This window comes from Tympanuchus pallidicinctus, unplaced genomic scaffold, assembly GCF_026119805.1.
Source record: "Tympanuchus pallidicinctus isolate F22 unplaced genomic scaffold, pur_lepc_1.0 scaffold1, whole genome shotgun sequence".
NCBI lineage: Eukaryota > Metazoa > Chordata > Aves > Galliformes > Phasianidae > Tympanuchus > Tympanuchus pallidicinctus.
Window position 1 is genome coordinate 87,616,046 of NW_026294618.1, and position 17,215 is coordinate 87,633,260.

A 17,215-nucleotide genomic window follows, 5' to 3' on the forward strand; every position below is an offset into this window, starting at 1 on the left:
TGTTTGCTTCTAAATGAGTACAACTGCTAAATGATTATAATAACTTTGGTATGGAAATACCAGCATCACCCACCAATAAGAAAACAGTAGAAGTCCCCAATCCTCTGCTCCTGTAAGAAATAGAAGAAATCCATAACTAGGCTCAATAAAATCCAACTCCACTGTCTGAAACTGCCAAGAACTGCCTATGAAAAACTGAGCGACTAAAGGCACGCAGCCCCATAACTGCAGGCATCACCTACAGCACTTACAACCCAATTCTCCTCTCCCCTGCAGCCCAGGCACCTGAGAACAACAGTGCTGCAGGAATATTTTTGCCCCTCATTACTCCCAGTTACAGGCCCCAGACCACCTTTCAAATCTAGTCAGTGACAGCATAACCTCCAGCAACAAAGGTGATGGCCATCTTACAATAATGATAACATAATTAAATATAATGATATTTTAAAAAATTAAATATAATAATAAAAGCACTTGAATTCAATGGTTCGAGAAAAACAAAGTATGCAGTACCGGAATGCAAAGAAACTGCAAAAGACAGAAATCACAATTTAAATGTTGCTTGTTCTGTATTCCAGAAATACTCATCCTGTAGCCCTATAGCAACACAAAGCAGCATGAAACACCACCCTACTAACAGAGCAGCCCCAGGTTCTTGCTCACTCCCAGTGCTCATTCCAGTATCTGCTCTATCCACTGCAATGCTGAGATGAGCATTCATGCAGTCACACAGTAGACTAAATCAAATGAAAGCTAAAGTATTTGGTTTTTGTCTCAACATCAACAATATAATGAAAAATGAAAATATTTATATAAATATGATGGTGCACTGTGGGCGTATCTGACATTTTGAGAGACCAATTCAACTCTCAAAAGGTTGTGTTTAATACCATCAATATCCGGGGCATTCGCTTCTCTTTCCTGTGATCTTTACCTTTCATCACAGCATCTCCACCTGCAGGAGTTCCATTTTCTTGTGGTGCCACAAGCGTTTTCAGAATCACTTGAGTTGCCCCGAGTCTTGGCAGGGTGACATGCTGAAGAAACGGCAAATTGTTTTTCTTGGCAAATGCCTGGCTTGTTTCCCTCCTTTTCCTAAGGAAGCCACCCTCTGGAAATAAAACAATCCATTTCCGATTGCGGCTCCGGTAATACTTTTCTAGATGCTCCTTGAGTAACACAAGCTGCTGGTCACGGTGTGCTTTTCCCTAGAAGAAAAGAACACTGACTAAATAAAATGAGTGCTTAAATGATACAACATGTGCCAGCTAATTGTTACATTTCTAAGATTTCTATCTCTTTTCAGAGATGCAAATAAGCCTCTGCAGCAAGACAAAATAATCACAGAACCATTAAGGTTGAAAAAGATCACCATCTAGTCCAGCCATCAATCCATGCCCACTGACCACATCCCTCAGTGCCACATTTCTATGTATTCTGAACACCCCCAGGGACAGTGACTCCACCACCTCCCTGGGTAGCCTGTGCTACTGCCTCACTGCTATTGCTGAGAATGTTTCCTAATACCCAACCTGAACCTCCTCTGGTGCAACTTGAGGCCATTCCCTCTCATCCTATCACTCATTATGGGAGAGGAGGATGCTGATCCCCGCTTTGCCACCATCTGCTTTCTGGTAGGTGTAGAGAGCAGTAATATCTCCCCTGAGCCTCCTCTTCTCCAGACTGAACAACCCCAGCTCTCTCAGCTGCTCCCCTAAGACTTGTGCTCCAGCCCCTCACAGCTCTGTTGCCCTTCTTTACATAGAGTTCTCCTCAGAGCACCCACTGGTGGCCTGGTAAATGCCACTTCACAAATAAAAATACCCTTGTGAAGGAGGATGAAAGTCTCTGATGATTTCTCTGCAGGAGTGATGTCCAGACAGTGATCAGGCACTCTGCGTGCCGGAGGCACGGACTCACAGAGTTCCCTGGTGAATTCATTAAACTGAATTCTGCAAATGCAAACTGGGTCAAGCTGTTCTTCCAAGGTTCACATACTATCAGTACTTTCTGCAAGCCAAGAGTAACTTTGTGAGCATCACCTTCCACGCACTTGTCCCTCTCAGGACCAGTGCAGGTGACAGAAGCCAGAGCAGGACAGCAGCTTTTAGTTTGACAATGAGCAGTATATAGGGTATAGCCAGGTAATAATTAAACCCAAAGGACTAAAGGTAGGGAAAAAAGCCTCATTAATTTCTCCTCTTTAATGCACTAGGACGACTATTTCCACTTAAGACAGTAAGATTTGACCTTAATTACTGCAAAAATACCAACAGAATCTTCAGCAACAGTCTTCTCTCCTTTCACCTTCACTCAGTAAGAGCAAGCCATCCAAATTTTCACAGGCAGGAATTTACATCAATTAGTGTTACAAGGGCTCTGAAAGTTCAGAGTCACAAACACCTACACCTTCCTCTGTGTTTTGTTTTTTGTTTTTTTTTTTAAAAAATTTTTGGAAGGAAGGCAAATGGGAGGAGTGAGGTTGGTTGAAGACAAGAAACAGTATTTTCTCAATGATAAGTTTTGTGAAAGAGTTCCTCCCAGATTTTCATATCTCACCACTGCAATTATTTCCAACTTAGCCTCATGAAAAAGGAGGAATGAACTCTGTCTGCTCATATTTATGGAATTAAAGAGCAATATAAAAGTTCCTCAGTTAAAATAACTCTTTGACACCAGACCAGAGGACTCCAGGATAGCAAAGTAGTTAAGAAAAGAGCAGCGAACAAGAAATTTAGTGCAAGTTAAATATTACAACTTCCCAAAACCTAGACATACTTAGCAAATATGGCAGGTGCATGAACTGAAGTTTAGCAAACACTGTGAGGGTTAAGATGTGGCTGTAAGATAGAAAAATCTACCGAGCTAAAGGGAAAGAAGGCAGATAAAAGTACCCATGATGACCGGTGGATCAGTGCAGAGTTCTGGAACATGAATGCACTTAACATCCTATCCAGCGAGAAGTCTCACAAAGGAGAAACTCCTCAGCGTGACCAACTCTTGAAGGTCATGGCTAGCTGCTGGTATCATGGAGAACAGGCGCAGCAAAATTTCCTTTAGAGGAAAGAAAGCAGGTAGCAGCAGATTGCTGACATTCTTCAGGGTGCCCTGCACTTTGTGTCATCACTGAGGCAAGTTACAGACAGCCTCAGTTTCTAGAAAACTCAATGGAAGAAAGCACCAGTCAGTCTCTAGCAGACATCAAAAGCATTCCTGAGCTGTTGTTGCTGCTCATGGAAAGGAGGCTAACACACCTTTCTAAACCAACGGGCTGCACTGTGCCGTGATCAAACTACATTATTTCACAGCAAAAGACAAAACAAAACAAGTATTTGCTCATCCAAATATTAATAGGGCCTTTCTAAAATTAGTTAAGATTATTACTCATCCCAAGTATTTTGGCTTTTTATCAATGGGAAAAATAATCAAACACTTCAGCAACATCCTATTTTCATGCAGTCCAAAAGACACGATGACACGACTTTGTGTGATGTTGCAGACTTCAGTCACTTTACAGAAAAAGAGCAAGAGTTCTGTTTTCAGCTCAGTAACGGTTTAGCCTCATAACTGGAACTGCAACAATGCATTCAGAAATTATAATTGACAAACTGACAGCCACGTGTACCTCAAAATGTGCATTTTGTGAATGTTAACTACTGAAATGGATTTATATTTATGAAGTGTCCCTGTTCTTTTCTGTACTCTCCCAGTATGTTATCTTCTCCCTTTAGAGACCTTCCTTTTGTCTTGATGTGGTGGTTTGATGTTTTCTAGACTTGCCTCTAGTCTTTGTTACAAATCTCACTGTAGATTTTTTTATTGCCATGAAATAAGTATCTGTTTATTTCAGAGAAAATTAGATTATCTTCCTCTGAAAAGTTAAAAATATGACTATTCTCTGTCTGCCACAGACTGTTTAAAAGTCCAAATGAAAATAAGGACAGGGAGGAAACATATGCTGGATGTTATAGTCTCATAACTGACACCAGATCCATGCTGATCAGCGTACTTACTGCAACTCTACTTTTGGAGTATAGTTTTATCAACAGATGTCAAACTTCAAAGTAACCACACACACATACCTCTCCCCACTCCTCCAAACAAAACTAACTGCTGTGCCTACACAAAAAAACTCAAACTGAAAAAAGAATAATAAGCTGGATAAGCTCAACCCAAATACACGCATTTCAGCACAGTTATTTCATCCTGAAAATCAACCTGGATGGGCTTGTGTGAAGTAAGACCCATAGCATCCCGATACCCAAACATCAGGATAAATCAAAGCACTGTTATGTTACCACTTACCTGTCTTATAAAGAAGTCTCCATGGATTAATGAGACAATGCCAAAATTTGTATACTTAAAAATATGATCCATCAGCCACATCATCTGACGGACAACCTGAAAAGTTCAGAAGAAAGAAAAAAGCTGAGTAAACGTGCAGAGAAGCATGCACATACAAGTCATGGAGAAGCAACAGAACTAGCAAATGCATGGAAGAAAATCCTTTATGTGTCTATGCATCAAAGTAATAAAGCAACACACAGGTGCTACACTTCTTCCTCAAGAATGGTGTTAAGCACACAGTGCGTATTCATACCGTAAGATGCAATTCTACACTGTTAGCCACATGCTGTAGTCATTTCTACTCAGCATTTTTATGGGAGGTGTAGCACTTCTTACAGATGTGCCATCACAATTTGAAGTCATCTGCAGACTAAAACCATTTTTGGTGTTTGTTAAAAGTCCACAAAACAACACAAATTTGTGTTGAAATCTCTAAGTGATTTACATCTGCAACAAAACCAAACAGGTTTTCTTACACATTTTTTACTTGACAGTTTAGGGATGAGGTCATTTTGTTCTCTGCTGTTGATTTGCACATGCTCCACGTGTGCTCTGTATAATCTATGAACAGTGCCATCACCAAGATCTATGCACAGCCCATGTAGCACTGCTAGTTTCTCTCCCAGCAGAGCAACCAGCCACATGCAGCTGACAATTTCACTAAGACACGAAATGCTCCTTTGTCCTGGCCAAGCAAAAGCACACAGGGAACCATCAGAATCACCTTCACCATCACTTCTATAGAACAAAGAAAGGTATTTTAAATCTCAAAAGACTGATGTATCAGTAAGAGAATAATCAATAAGGGAATTGTCCCAGAGGTAAATGACAGAAGGGGAAAACTTCTGCCTCCAAGGTCCTTCTCCTCTGTAGCTCCTATGTGCATGTGTTAAGAGGGGTAGGAGTTGGCTCTCCAACACTGGAAAATCCAATGCCTCTTATACGCTTCCCACCGTGTAACGAGGCTGGCTGCCTTCACTCTCCCCTAGCTTTGAAGGCCACAGAGACTGATCCAAGTTTAGTGAAATTTAGACCATGTAAGAAAATACTTTTCCATTTACCACAGTCAAAAAAGTGTGGAGAACTATGGTATTTCTCTGATAGTCAGAAGGTTGGTTTTTTTTTTTTTTTCATCTTAAATGTGTAACTTGGCATCTTTCATTTCTCCAAGATACATAGCTTGGAGGCAAAGGAAAAATGCATTGTTCACACATTAGTTGACTACATCCACCACCACCACTAAGGTGTAAGCTGCACTTCCCTTCAAGCCCTAGAGGCTTACACAGTACCAGAAATACACAGGCCCCACATATTCAACAGTAATTCACACAAAATAGTTTGGTACAGCCAAGGATGGTGAAAACAGGTAAAAGCCACATCTCTGCATGTCTAAGTGGCATTTGTAGACAAACTGATTATACTTCTTGCAGGAATTCTGTTTTACATGAAAAAAGCAAACAGCCACAAAAAAAAAAAAATAAACAACCCTGAAATGCCCACCTTGACAATCTGCTGTAAGTGCTGTATCTATCTACAAGATAGACTGCTGTATCTATCTACAATGGCAGCACCAGACTTTCTTCCAAATACATCCAATACTCTCTTGGAGCGCTCCGATTGCCCATTCTCCCTTTTGACCACAGAAGCTATAAATGAATCCTGTGTTATATGTTCAGAGAAAAGTAACTACCACATACTCTGTTTCGTTTCCTTATCCATAAGCAACCGTGGCCAGATGCTTAGTAAGGTGATGTTTTCACACACTTAGAAGAACAAAACTACCAAAGAACGCCTAAGATGCTTCATTGCCTTCGACATAGGGCTGACCTCTCAGCTAAACCTGAATGTTACAGAACGCAGTAAGAACCACTCAGCTTTGGTGGGTTTTTAGTATCAGCAAACTTTCTGTTTGAAGATTTTGGATAATGCAAGAGTGCAGGTTCCTGGGCCATCCAGCATTACCGCAAGTAGAAAAAGAAAACCGCGTTTGAGAGAAGGGCAGTTCTCAAAGACATGAGAAGTCACAATATCATCAGTTCGCATCCACGCATCCAGAGAATAAATGTCATAGGGAAATGCAACTTTGTGACCATAAGTAAAAAACAGCACTCAGAATCCACTAACGAGGTGTTAGTGGAATGCAGTACACATATGACTCTCTGTTCATCTATTACTTAGGCTTTTTGACAAATAGTGTTCCATTCTATTAATTAGAAACAAAACCAACATAATCTGCTTTGCTGGAAGAGATGAGAAAGCTTAATAATCTGCTTCCCTGAAAAGCAACGGTTTGGGTCTTCTGAGGAGTCAGCCTTAGAAGTACTGTGGCACCCCATGAGGAACAGTTGCCCAACAATGCTGAGGCTCCTCTCCTCCCATACCACTTTGTATGGCTGTGTATCACCTGGGCATTTAGCTTACAATTTCAGAGGACTTCATTTCTAACACAAAAGTTTATCATTGATCTTCAGGTCCGAAGTCCATCTCATCGTGTTCCAGGTGACACAGAGCTTCTAACCAGTACCCTTTGAACATGCAGTTTGCTGCCAAATGGGCTACAAAGAGGCAAACTCCACAGCTCAATGATTACAAGTCTGCCAACAAACCTATGCAGTGGGGTAAGGAGTACAAAGAAGAAATAAATATTTTAATGCGTATTAATTCATGAACAACAGACACACACACACCCCATCAAATAAGGGGAAGATCAAAGGGTACAACACAATCATCTTGTTTGCAATCAAAAGGCAAATGAGATTGCTGGATATTCATTTTGTTCCACTACCAAAGCCAGAACAGAAAAAGCTGCAGGAGAATGGTGGTGCTTTTTATCCTCAGGAACAAAACAATACTTATCAGAGGAATCTCTTATCATATGCAGTTCGAGTAGGCTAAGCAAAGACATTAAAAACGTTTTGAACACAAACTCATAGGTGTTCATGGACAGAAATAATTTTTGGTGGTTTTTTTTGCTCCACCCTTCCTGTTTAAGCTAAATACAGGACGTTGATAATAGTTTCTGATGTTTTAATAGGAAATCTGGGTGCCTCCCATTCACAGGCTCATTTTGATTTCAAACTGCATAGATTACATAACAGAGCAAACTGAACAGACAGACTTTCATTTTCAAAGCACTTGCCTATAACAACTATAGAACTCAGGTGTGCGTTGAAACTTGCACTAGAACAGCTACAAGCTGTATTTTTTTTTTCCTCTCCACCGCGCTCATTCTGCTCTTAATAAGAATAAAACAACTCAGTCAAATTTATCAGCCCTAATCCGGGCAGAAAGCAGCAACAGGAGCGTTTTAACCTACTTTTTAACATTAAAGGTTATGAGACCTCAACTGACTTATTAAGAGTTCAACAATTTCACAGACTGGAACAATTTCTAGAGCTACATATAAAGTGTGCTCAGGCCGCATCTGAATCAGCACAAACCTGCTACTGTGTGGCTTATCTTATGGCACTTGTTAAAACAACCCCATGCCAGCGCTTCCACTATGTTTTAGCTAAATTCCACTTCCCTAACAGGATGTGTTTTCCTTACTCACCTAAGTTAATCTCAAAGAGAAGAAACACCTTAACAAATGTATTCCAACTTACTGTTCAATAAGATTGTTTGCTTTAAACAGATAGCGTACACTAGCACTTGTATATAAGCAATTGCTAAGAAAAAATGCTAGGAAAAATACATCACAGTTCCTGACATGGCCTGTAGGAAACCTACTGTCAAACTGCAAACAAATGTTGGCATTCTACTTTGATACACAGAGAAACAGAACTTTGTCTTAAATCAGACACTTCTGATATCTTGAATTAACAACAAAAAAGGCAGTAACAAGGGGAGAAATGCTTGTTGATTACAGCTGGATTCAAAGTCCATGCTGCCTTGCAAAGGAGAGCAAAATTTCAGACCACCATGGGAGGAAATTCTGCCACTGCCATGTCAGCAAGAGGCCAGCTCTGGGACATGACTTCACATCTCCATGCACCCTTCTGTGTGAAATGGAAAGGAGCTCCCACCTACACAACGTACCTTGAGCTAAAAAGCATCGCTCGAGTGGTAAAAAGTGTTTCAGAATTAACACAGCTCAGCTGTCCTAAACAAAATGAAAGCAATTGCTATCTTGTTACTTGCAGTTGAATATCAAGGTTACAGAGGACTTCATGTTTAAATTAAACTGTTAAAAAAACAAATCCAAACAAAATCCTGTCTTGTTTAAATAGTTGCTTATTGCGTAATGATTTCTTCTCTTCCCCCAGTGGTTTCAGGTCTCTCCAAGACAATTCTCCTGTTCAGAAATATGAAGCATGCTATTTAAAAGTACCTGACTCAGCAAGTTCCATCAAGGATAAACTATTCTGATCTTTCTCCTTATTTTTAGACAGTTGTACCACTCACACAATATTTTAAGCATGTGCTAACATTTGTGCTCATTTATTTATTAGCTAAAAAAACTATTAAAGCCACTCAAGGCTCTGGACATGATGATTCCAAGCACAACAACAGAAACCCCATAAGCAAAACATGTAGATTTCTATGGCTGCTTTGCTTTTCTGAAAACCCGCAAACCTAACATTCCCCACACTGAAGGCTGTTTGCCACCTCAACACCTTATTCCATTTTCAGCATCTTCTGCACTTTCCAAAACTCATTCTGTCTATGCTGAAACTTTTTAGCTATGGAGTGAAATAGGATCAATATGGCTTAGATTTAAACACAAATACGGATATATAAACTAGGATGCATACATGTGAGAAGGGGACAGACACTGACAGGAGTTCTGACAGGACAAGGGGAAATGGTTTCAGACTAAAAGAGGGGAGATTTAGATTGGATACATGGAAGAAGTTTTTGTTTTTGTTTTTTTTTGTTTACTATCAGGGTGTTGAGGCACTGGCACAGGTTGCCCAGAGAGGCAGTGGATGTCCCATCCCTGGACACACTCAAGGTCAGGCTGGGGAGGCTGTGAGCAGCCTGATCTGCTGTAGGGATCCCTGTTCAGTGCAGGGGAGTTGGACTGGATGGCCTTTACAGGTCCCTTCCAATTCAAACAATTTTACAATTCTATGAGTCAATTAACTTCTATGATGTTTAAATTATGAGACATCAACAGTCAAGACTATAAGACATATGTATCCATACGATTCTAACCGCATAGCTGTACCTTCACCAAGATTGCCCTATGCATAACTTTGATGAAGAGAATTAAAAAGTGTTCATTCTACTCATTTAGGTATGTACAATACAGAATACCATACATACCTAACTTCCTCAATTCCCAAAGGAAATGAAGCAATTAAAAGTAGTGTCAGAACACTGTCTTCTCTAGGCTATAGCAGGAAGAAGTTAGTCTCTTCTATCACCCTTCAGCAGCATTTTCATATTTTCCAATTCAAAGACTTGAGGGCTTTTGTTTATTACATCAGTTCAGCACAAGTAACATCTGGAAAGACTGTATAAAAACTGGAAGAAATGCAGTGTACACACAATGTGCATGAATGTACGCTAAGAAGAACAGCATCAGTTACAGGTTACGCAGATACAATCAAGAGCAGCTGTTGTGTTCCTCATTTCCCCACCGTACGATGGCAGGAAAGAAGTACATTAAGACAGACACAGCTGATGCAGCATTTCAGCTTGCCAGGCATGTACCTATCACACTGCAACCTAAACATACATATCTCTTCCCTCTAATTACACCACATATTAATTTCCCATTTAGATCCTATCCTCTGGCTTCTAGCACTATACTCTTTGACATGATTTTTCTGAACATCCACGTATGAAGCGATTGACATTAGTTGCATTTCTCAACAAGAGATGCTGAAGAGTGAGTAAAATAAGAGCTCAAGCAATTTTGACCACATATAGCTAGCCAGTCTGGATATGCTCTCCGAGGGAAGCTACTTCTAGTTTCTGATTTTCTATCAAAATCCCATAGCTGCTTCTGATTTCATTAGAAAAATGCTATGTCAAGATAAAGTCACAGCCTAAAAGCTAAACTCATGGTGGTTTGAATTAAGTCGGTATGAACTGCACAGAGATACATGGTGAGAAGAAAAAGGACATTCCTTTCATGAATTACCTTTAAGGAGATCTGCCTCCCTCCATGCTAACCTAGACTCCACACTAAGTCAGTTTGTAACTGACCTCTGAAGGCAACACAGTGATCTACAACCTTCTCCACCCTACTGTCACATTAATCCAAAACCTAACCAAAAATTTCCCATATTCAGAGCCCTGTGATTATTTGATACATTAAAACACACATGAAAGTCCTCAGCACTACACTGAGATGCAGGCACACCCATGGTTACAAATGACAGACAGAAGCTATCCCACTCCCCAGTTGTAGCCTACCGTGCCTTTATCCTGAAGGCACATCATCAGAGTGCAGACATCACCCGTTGCTTGATGGTTCACCAGCACCACAGCTTCATCTTCTGATACCGCTTTAACATCATCACCCCATTCCACTACTATTAAAAAAGAAAAAATAAAAGGTAAACTTTACAATGACCACATTGCTAATTTCACTATTAAAAACTAAAAACAAAAACCAAAAACCAAAAAAATCAAAGACTTCCACATCCAGTAATAATGAAGAAACCTACATGCTACATGTGAATTTAAACTGGCACATAGCATAACATACGCTATATTAGCAAGACCATTTTTTCAAGCAGAGGGATTCAGCTCAGTTGTAAATCGCATGCACAGAATAAGAACGAAACAAAAATACTCCATCAGTACATATGCAGAGAGATTGATCTCTTTTGTGTCATTACACTATTCTATATTTAGGGTGTCTAAATTACATAAGCTTTTGACCCACCTTTCAAATTCAACTGGCTCATTAGATTTATTTATTTTTAATCAGGTTGTAAGAAAAAATGTTTATTCATTCATTTATTGCTAAAACTCATGAAATTTGTTTCATTTCTACATTTGCTGCTATCAAACTACGCTGGTAAAAGCAAAACAATAAAAAATATTTAATTGGAACATTCCACTTAAAATACTTCATTAAAAAAGCTTAGTCATTCACATCTAAACAAGTCAGCTACAGGCAAGAAAATAGGTTCAGAGAACAAGCTGCTCAGATAACAGAAACTGTTAGTCACAGTTTTGTAGACCAGAGACCAGATACTCCAGTGGCAAGAATGACATCAGGATGAAGCCACAGCTGTTGATCATCCAGCATCCCAACTCACTAGCAAAAATGTGCCAAGGGAAGGAGGAATTAGAACTGCATCATCGTAAAGTAAATAAACAGAAGAAGGCCTCCTGCAGAAGAGCACAGGATGGAAAACTGAAGAGCATCTGCCATAAATCACAGCCCAGCCTATGCCTACTGCTGGTACCAGAGCAAAGAGACCACTGTTCAGAGCCTGGCCCTTTTCAACAAATACAAAGCTACTGCAACACAAGGGACAGGATGGGGGAGGCTGAGCAGTTCTGTGAAGTTCAACAGGAAGAGGAAGATGCCTTGCCCATGCATGTAGGACACAACTATTTTTCTGGACTCTCGGGATCTCAAGTGCTTCTTACCTGCTATTATTTCCATTTCTGACATCAAAGAAAATACATCACCTTCACTACTGGATCTTTAGTACCTTTAAGGAAGGTTTATTAACATTCTCCAGGCAGCAGACAGCTCTCTTTGAAGGACAATTACAGGCTTATGCTTCCACTGCTGTTTCCTAAGCTGTAGTTTAACTGATGCAAAACCCACAGGCTGCACATTGAAGGTGTGAAGCAACAAACCACGCGTGGCTTCCCTGTCCTTGAAGAAATTTCATTAGCATCACACAGTTGAAACTTGCTGTTTCTATTAACTTCTAGCAGTTTCAAAGTTAGTACTGAACTGAGACAAACAGATGGTTAAATACATGAAAACGTTCTATTTGGTCACAAGTAGGTAGAATCAAACTACACACAAAGACGGGAGAACCTGTTTATCCCATAACATTAACCTCCCTTCCTTTCCTTGACAAAAACTAAGCATGCATCCTTCCTCATTTCTCTTAACATGAGCTCTGAGGATCCCCTTCATTCTTGTGGAATAATCACTGTGTGTGACTTGTCCCAGTGTCTTCCTCCAGCGATATGATCATATGATTCTACAATTCTATGATTCTATGAGATGTTACAATGTTGAGAAAACTTCCAGGAAGAATACAGTGAATGTATAAAGAACCTGCTCAAGAATGGCTCCTCAGGCAACACAAGATGCAGCCCTGCGGTTGGCAGCACCAGGGGAGCTTGGGGAGCTGGTTCCAAGAGAAACAGCACAGAGAGTGGAACGAAGAAGCAAACTGCATGGCCAGGCTCGGATAACACCAAAGGGATCAGAACTTGGTACCACGGAACCAGTAATCAGCGTAGTTGTTATCCCAAACCAACAGCTTTTCTTTTTTGTTGTTGTTTTTGAAAACATGGCCCTGGGTGAACTTTGCTTACTGCGTGTTTGTTGTAATAGCAAAGCACACCTCCATCCCAAAGACTACCTGCCTCCACCCCCCTCACCAAGCACACCCTCTTAATTTTTTAGCCTACACCATCAAAAGCAAAGCCAAAAGTAAGCCAACCAAAAGTATGTATGTCACTAAAGCTCCACCCAAAAGTAAGAAAATAGCATAAACACAGCTTAAAAGAGGAGGAATTTTAGGAAAGATCCCATCACAGGCAAGTGACATCACTGACAGCTGAGTTGACAGGCTGAGTCTCTCCCTGCCCCATAGGGACACCTCTTGGGTGAGATTCACACGCTCATCGGTACCAAGTGCGTCCCCAGGAAACTCAAATCTCTATAGAATTGTTCCATGATTTAACACATCTGTGGTGAGCTGTATATCCACATTCCTGGTACCTGCATGGGCACTGCAGACAGTGTATTTATCTCCAGCAATCAAAAAGAATCTACAATCTGTTGTTCCAATAAACAGCACTAGTCATTAATTTAGCCATGAAAGTTCTCATAGAACGTGGCCATACTCCTTGGGTGGAGTCTGTATTAGTTCAGTCAAATGTGATTAAGCCGAATGTGCACTGAGCTATTTGTGCATCCGTACTCATGACGATTCATAAATGAAAATTACTCGGAATCCAAGCTAAGCTGCCTCCAAGTCCCTCAGACATCTGAGGATAAGCTGGAACATCAGGGGGTATTTCTTCTGCCAAACCTTCTTAACCTTTAATGAAACACAAAAATTGGCATCATGGACAGGACTGACATGGATAAACTGCTGCAAAAATATAATAATGAACTGCTGCCCTTTAGCAGGCCACGAAAGAATGGGCTCAAAAGTTTTGGAAGAATGAAGAGAAGGTGGCAGAGTGAACTGAATTCATTCCTCGATAGATACCCTTGATTCCATGGAAGGCACAAAATGGAAGAAGCAGTTGTAGTTAACCATGCACCTTACTTATCAAGTATTTCATGTTCCTGTGCACGGCAGTACTCAACTACGTAAAAAAGTAAGATGAAAGAAGTACTGTTTTAAGGAAAACGTATTAACAATGTACTCATTTTGAAATCATTACCTCAGCATCTTTAGTACATTGCCAATATACAATAGTTCAACTCAACTGCAACTTTCCAGAAGCCACAAAACCGGAGTGCTAAATATATCAAGCACCTACAAAATAAGCTGGATCACAAGCACCTAAATACTACTACATAATGTGATTTTATTTCCAGATCACTCAGTGCTATAGATTCAGTAGCTGTGACTTGACTTGGAAATTTTCAGACAATGGAAAATTGGGAAAATAATCTCCTGCTGATACAATGAAGATTTCACCTACTCTCATTAAGGTACGGTGCACAGCAAACCCACAGCCAGCTCACAATGCAACACCAAGCTTCAGCTGCAGTGGTGCTGCCCAGGGAGGTGGTGGAGTCGCCGTCCCTGGCAGCGTTCAAGAGGCGTCTGGATGACGTGCTGCGTGATATGGTTTAGTGCTTGTGGTGCACCATTTAGCAATGGTGATGAGGAGACAGTTGGGCTAGATGAGCTCATAGGTAATTTCCAACCCTGTGATTCTATGACTCTATGGTATCAGGAAATATTCTCCCAAAGAGTGGCCAGGCGCTGCCCAGGGAGGTGGTGGAGTCACCATTCCTGGAGGTGTTCAAGAAACGTGTAGATGAGGTACTGAGGGACACGGTTTAGTGGGGAAATACTGGTGGTAGGTGAATGGTTGGACTAGATAATCTTGGAGGTTTTCTCCAACCTTGAAGATTCCACGATTCTATGATAACACAACGTAAACTCCCATCCAGTTCACAACATGCTACCAAGTTTTAGCTGCAGCAGTACTAACAAGAGGGGTCCTGCCGCCATGTAAAGATGTTTGATTTAGCCCTTCAGTTGATTTATTCAACTCATTTTATCTACCAACTGGTGGGACTAATAAGTCAACCTCTGTACTCAGCAGACAGGAAGTGACGTACTGAATCAGTGATTCAATCCTACCTCCTCGAGTTCCTTTCCCCTCTATCATTTCTCCTCAGGCAATCAGACTTGTCTCTCGTGTTCAACATCACCTTGTTGCCAATTGATTGAATTGATTAACAAAGTGAAAAGAATCAGTTACTGCAAGTCCTTCACTTCTCATTGCTGGATGGGAAACAACAGTAAACCACAGAAGTATGCACACAAACCATTGCTGCTACCACAATTTTTTTAAAAGAAGAAAAACCTCCAAATATTGAGCTTAAGCTCACAGCACCCTTAAAACTCAATGGAGGAAGAAATGCCCATCTTAGATTTTCCCCCTGCACTACAATTTGCAAAACAAGCACCTTTTCCTTTAAGAAATACCTGTGCCATGACATTCCATTCCAATCAAAAACACCAAAATCAAAACCTCAATGCATGGCAGCAGAACCAGGAACCGTGCTTTGCTTCACTGTAACAAGACAAAAGAGGTTCAAAGGCAAATATGTGTTGCTCAGGGTGCCTGAAAAACAACAAGTAATCCTCTATAACTTCCTTCTATTCCCAAGACACACTCTATAATGGTACAAACTGTGTCTCTACAGCCTTGCAATCGTTGGATTTCTGCACATGTGGTATCACAGAAAATAATATACTATAAAGGCAGGCAGAAAAAGGCCAAACCAGTCCATAAACTGTAGACATTACTTTAGTTTGGTTACTGGAAATTGTAGTAAATTCAGTATCAAGCAAATCTGGTAATCCTGATTAGAAATGAAATCTTTTACCTACAGGAGTGACACAAAAATAGCTTTGCTGCAAGAGAGACTTCATCTAGGACACAGTGGGAATCTGGGATTCTCCAGTAAAGAATGAAGACACAGCACGCAATGGCAAATAAATGGACAGAAAGATTTATCCTTCCAAGTCTGAAATACACGCAAGTCTCTTTAAACCCAAGAATATATTTCATAAAAGGAGCTACAAAGTGAGCTTTTTATGAGCTAATCCTTGCAAAGCTTGAAGTACAGAACAATTTAAAATGTCTGGGTTTTTTTTTTCCACATTGTAGCTAAACCACTGCACATCTAGATGTAGCTACGGAGAGCTTTCAGAACACTTGGCTGCATAACTTCGTGCAGGTAAGTGATGCTATGAATAAATATTCAAGCATTTTAATTGCAGTATATTATTAGGCTAGGCAAATCACCACTCAGCTAACTAAAAATTCAGTAGATTTATGTTGTGCTTTTATACCTGGCCAGAGTGGCAGCCCACTATTCTGCTCTTTGTATAGAGGAGCAGCAGTCTTTTGACTAGAAGCACGTGAATAATTTCTTTTGCATACTGCATTTTAAAACTTCTACTCTTGCCTGTTTTTTTAGTAGTGTGTGCCATAAGAACCAGTATAAGTTATGAAGGTATTGGTGAAATTTTAGTTAACACTTAGGTTTATTACTATTTTGAAATCACTTGGGTTTCAGCTTCTTTCCCCGCTGAGCTGGAAAACAGGAAAGTCTCCTGACAGAAATTTCAGCAGCCATTAGAAAATGAGAAGGAAACAGACTCGGTTTATTTTTCTTCTGATCATTTGTAATCATAGGCATCCATGAAGTAAGACTTCAAAAAAACAATTCCAAGAAGACACAGGTTAGCAACAGATAGAACTGAACAGTACCACTTTTTGTCAACCACTTGCAAATCTTCAATAAGAAACACACGGTGTTATTAGTAGATACTCTCCTTCGCTCCCTCAAAAGTAACCCTGCATCCTAGAAGGGATTTTAACATTAGGTATTCAATCAGAACTGTAGCTTAGAACAATCAGGTTTCTACATTTTTAATATTTCCCCTCATGCTCCATCTTTTGTCCTTGGGAAGTTACACCCCTGTGTGACCATTCTCAAGCAGCCAGTTAAAGTATGCTGCAGCTGGAGCTGCACAAACGTTCTCAAATGTTGAACTCATTTGTGTCTCCTTTATGGATGAGAGTGTCCCATAGCTGGCATGGGAGGTTTCACCTTTGGCATCACTTCTGGTATATTACTTAACGCATTTAGGTTTCACTGAAAAGAAGTGGATAAAGAAATGTAGACGATGCCCACCCCCACCGCCTTTGCTACAAGGATACAGACATTTTTCTCTGCAAATTGATATACTTGCCTATGGGTAAAAGCAAAAACAAGAAAATAGTGGGCTAAGCAAATTAGAATGCAATTACGTTTTTGTTTTTTAAATACTTTAGGGTCAGAAGGCAATTAAAAACCTCTTTAAAAAAATTAGACATTTTCTATTGGAAAGAGGAGGAACAGCTTTTCCAACTCACCCAAAAGATGAGCATCTTTCACACCTAACTCAAATCATGGTGCCACCAAGCAATTTTTATTTCTCTTTGAGAAAAACCCTTATGAAAGAGA

The 17,215-nt window shown here is 40.3% G+C and overlaps 1 protein-coding gene across 1 annotated transcript in view; it reads right to left on the reverse strand.

Moving 5' to 3' along the window:
- The window catches only part of LPGAT1 (lysophosphatidylglycerol acyltransferase 1), a 58,642-nt gene that overhangs the window by 22,039 nt on the left and 19,388 nt on the right, over nt 1–17,215 (reverse strand). Inside the window, exons 4-6 of the mRNA XM_052686150.1 lie at nt 10,714–10,832; nt 4,306–4,401; nt 935–1,208 (exon numbers count right to left, since the gene is read on the reverse strand). Coding sequence (XP_052542110.1) covers nt 935–1,208; nt 4,306–4,401; nt 10,714–10,832 — 489 coding nt within the window. The remainder of the gene's footprint in view (nt 1–934; nt 1,209–4,305; nt 4,402–10,713; nt 10,833–17,215) is intronic.